Below are 4,093 nucleotides of genomic sequence, written 5' to 3'. Positions count from 1 at the left end.
CAGGGAACACCGGATCTGACGAACCTCGACCAGTTATCACAAAATTGAAGTGTTATTCCTCGGATTTTGGTTGTCAAAACACCATCTACCAACAACGAAGAACAAAATCAGCTAACCCTAATTCCATCCGAGAGACTTGCAGGAAGGGGAGAGAAGATGAAAATCTAGAGCACCTAGCGAACAAGACGCACCAAGGAGGAAGGAATGAAGACCACGGGGAAGAATCGAGAGGAGCAAGGAGAGAAGGAATCAAAGTAAAGCAGCCGCAGGAAGAAAGGGTAACGAGGAAACAGGTGTGCGCCAATGGAGTCGGTCGAAACAGAAAACAGGAAAAAATGCCGGCCCAAAGACGGGCGAAGGGTGTGCATCGCCCTGACAGTTTGACGTAAAATGTGTCAAATAGGGATTTCCATGATATTGTGTTTTTGCACATGGCAGGTGGTACTGGTCTAGTTAATTTGGGTCAGATTGTTTGGTATTAATAGTAGGTAACATGGCATTGTCGGCATGGGTGCCGACGGTCCAGAGGCCCACCGACCATACACCTGCCCTATATAAATAAATACGGCGCAGCCCTGAGCAAGCACACATCCGCTGACAGAAACAAAACAGAAAAGCCAATAAGCACAAAGTTGAGCTTCACGTACGTACTTGGCTACGCAGAGGGTCCCCGCCGGCAATGGAGGTCCACGTCCTGAGCTCCAAGCTCGTCAAGCCCGCGTCCACCAAGCTGGCCGCCGGCGCCCCCGAGTACATCCCTCTCTCTGTCTTTGACAAGGTGACGTACCAAATGCATATGGCCATGATCTTTGCCTTTGCGGCGCCGGCGCCGGCGCCCACCGCGGCCGCTCTAGAGAAGGGCCTAGCTGCTGCCCTTTCGGAGTACCGCACCTTGGCGGGGCAGCTGGTCCGCAACCGCAGCGAGGGGCCGGTGATGCTGCTCAATGACCGGGGTGCCCGTGTGGTGGAGGCGTGCGTGGACGCCGACATGGTGGATGTGGATGTGGCCCAGCCCAATCCCAAGCCGGAGCTGCTGCAGCTGCTTCCGGACCTCGAGGAGGAAGCTATCAAGGAGGTGGTGGTGGTGCAGCTCACGCGGTTCAGGTGCGGCTCCCTCGCGGTGGGGTTCGCCCGCAACCACGCCGTCGCCGACGGGCGCGCCACCAGCAACTTCCTCGTCGCGTGGGGACGTGCCACCAGGGGTCTCACTATGGGCCTCCCGCCCATGTACAAGTACAACCACCTCGACCTATTCCAGCCCCGCCTGACCTCTCACTGCATCAACGAGTTGGAGTTGGAGTTCGACCACCGCAATCGCGAGTACTACCTTCCACCACCGCCGGCGCCGGCGCCCACAGCGACCGCCGCCGACAAGAAGGTGATCGTTGTACACAAGGCGCACTTTAGCAAGGACTGGATCGCCGGCCTTCGCGACACCACCTCACAAGGGCGGGACCGCCCGTTTACCCGATTCGAAACTATTCTCGCCCAGCTGTGGCGCGCCATGACACGAGCGCGGGGACTCTCACACGACGACATCTCCACGGTGCGTATCTCGGTGGACGGCCGCAGCCGCCTCGGCATGCCGGCGGAGTATGCCGGCAACCTAGTCCTCTGGGCGTTCCCGCGCGCCAGGGTGTCCGACCTGCTGGGACAACCGCTGAGTCACGCCGCGCAGCTCATCCACGACGAGGTGGCTAGGGTGGCGGACCCGGCCTACTTCCGGTCGTTTGTGGACTTTGCCACCTCCGGCGTTGTCGAGCAAGAAGGACTTGCGCCGAGCTCCGAGATCAACATGAGGGACGTGCTGTGCCCAGACTTGGAGGTGCACAGCTGGCTCACCTTTCAGTTCTACGACATGGACTTCGGCACGGGCACCCCAACGTACGTCATGCCGTCCTACATCCCGGCGGAAGGGCTTATCTTCCTTGCGCCGTCCTACATCGGGGACGGCAGCATCGACGCCTTCGTGCCTGTCTTCCAGGACAACCTCGAGGCCTTCAAGCAGTGTCTCTACTCCATCGATCACCATGACAAAGAGTAGCGAGAGCGAGCCAGGGACGCATGCAGGACATGAATAAATGATGCATCCTCGGATAAAACAGCCCATCCAAGATGGTTTCCTTGTGTGTGTTTTTTTCTTTTTGCCTGAGAATTTCTTAAGAATAAACCGAGTTTAATCTCTACCTAATCTGTCTTTATCTTTTTTTTTTACCTACTACTAGCAAACATACATGCCCATGCGTTGCAACGGGAGAATAAAAATTGACGAGCTTCGCCGCGAAGCAAATGCCAATTATCACTAATCAGGTTGGACATGTAGAGGTTAAACTTGACTAGGACAAAAATGATGGATCAATTAACAGCACGACTCCATGGGGCGCTAGATTATGTATTGTACTATGATCGGACAATTAAAATATTGTGCATGCAGCGCTTTCAAAGTAATTTTACCTAGATAAATTTGTTGCTGTTCCTCCATAGCATTAATGTTTGGGGCTAAAATGTGTATAAGGTGGTTGTCAAGTTTCTTCATAACACACACAACATGCCCATCAGTAGGGACTTCAGGCATGACATTCTGTTGCTGATCCGAAATAATAGCTTTATTAAGACCAACTAAAGACTCTATTGCCATGACACGTAAATGTCTGTGTTTTGCCCTGCCGCCGCCGTACGCCGCACAGGGCTTTACTCGGCTGCTCCAACTGGCTGCGGCGAGAGGTTGGGGATGAGGTAGAGCCCTGCTGAGATATAGACGAATCATCTTCCGCAAAGTTCTTTCCTAGCCCCAGCACCTACTATCACCACCATCGGTTCACCTTGGGATATGTGCAATGGTTAGAGGCAGTCAGACAATTAGCAGACAACATTGTCAGGAATCCCACTGTTGCATTTCTTTTCTTACCAGCACACAGTCTTAACTCAGTCCACTGCACTACGTGCCAGAGGCTGTGTGTGTACGACGCATATGTGAAGAGAGGCTGTGTGTTGCATGCAAAGGTGGGGAGAGAGAGTTGTGTGTTGCATGGCGAGTTGTTTTCAATCTCGATGCAAAGCTTAAGAGAGAGAACATGCAATTGCAGAGAGAGAGAAAGTGTTGCATTCAGCTGACACACTGTTCACACCTCTTTCTTATTAGCAAGTTACTGTTCACCCATGTGACCTGCTCTTGTATGCTGCATGCAATGCAGGGAGATTGCTCTATCTTTTTTTATTCGCAAGAGACCGTTCCCTCTCCTTCTTTTCACTCTCTCTCTTACAAGGTCATAACAAAAGTTCAAACATGTCTGTAATCAACTGCATCTTTTGCATCTGGTCTTGTCTGACTTGACGCAAATCTCAAGGAACAGGAGGCCAATGAACGGTATAGATAGAAGGTGCCATGTAGCCTGAGCTATAAAAAACCACTCTCGGGTGGCGTGGGAGGATGACACGGGGGCCAAGCAGTCAAAAAAATATATGGATGTTGAACGACCTGTGTGCGGCAAGCCATGCTGATGATAATATGTACATCTAGGACTATGATTTTTTAACTCACTAATCCCTCCACATTTGTTGTCGCTGATTTAGTAAAACATTCTATTAAATCAACGATAAGTGATGTGGACCGAAGGGAGTATACAATTGCAGTTTTCACTTTGTTTTCGGCTTCAGTCCCTCTGAAGTTTAAAAGCACAAGAATGAGGGGTGGACAGTGGACTCACAGACGAGAAGAAGAAAAAGAATCATTCTACGCCCGAACCCAGCTGAACTCTTGAGTAACCCGGGCGTTCGATTGCAGGACGCCCCCTGCTTCTCAAAAGCATGCATAAGCAGCGCATGAACACTCAGCTTACTTGTTTCACTCCAACATCACATAGAAAAACTGCACATGTGTCTAATAATAACTGATCTAGGAAGGATTGCTAGTTCCCCTTTGATTATTACCCAGCTAATTACTGGAAGTAATAGCTACTAGTCATGGGAAACATGCATCCATCTATAGCCAGCTAACTTGCTATTACAGAGTGTTACTGGAGGAAGGATCGAAGACACTTCATAATGGACTATATATATACCAGGCACAAGGCTCTACTCGCTTGATCATCTA

General features: G+C 51.2%; 1 protein-coding gene across 1 annotated transcript; it reads left to right on the top strand.

Annotated features, from left to right (window-relative positions):
• Nucleotides 1–492: 492 nt before the first annotated feature.
• On the top strand, nucleotides 493–2,186 carry LOC123064594 (putrescine hydroxycinnamoyltransferase 3). The gene has a single exon (XM_044488045.1). The coding sequence runs from the start codon at nucleotides 680–682 to the stop codon at nucleotides 2,042–2,044; it is 1,365 nt and encodes a 454-aa protein (XP_044343980.1). The 5' UTR covers nucleotides 493–679; the 3' UTR covers nucleotides 2,045–2,186.
• The last annotated feature ends 1,907 nt before the right edge of the window (nucleotides 2,187–4,093 follow it).

This window comes from Triticum aestivum, chromosome 3B (genome assembly GCF_018294505.1).
Source record: "Triticum aestivum cultivar Chinese Spring chromosome 3B, IWGSC CS RefSeq v2.1, whole genome shotgun sequence".
Lineage (NCBI taxonomy): Eukaryota > Viridiplantae > Streptophyta > Magnoliopsida > Poales > Poaceae > Triticum > Triticum aestivum.
This window is presented reverse-complemented; position numbering and strand designations above follow the sequence as displayed.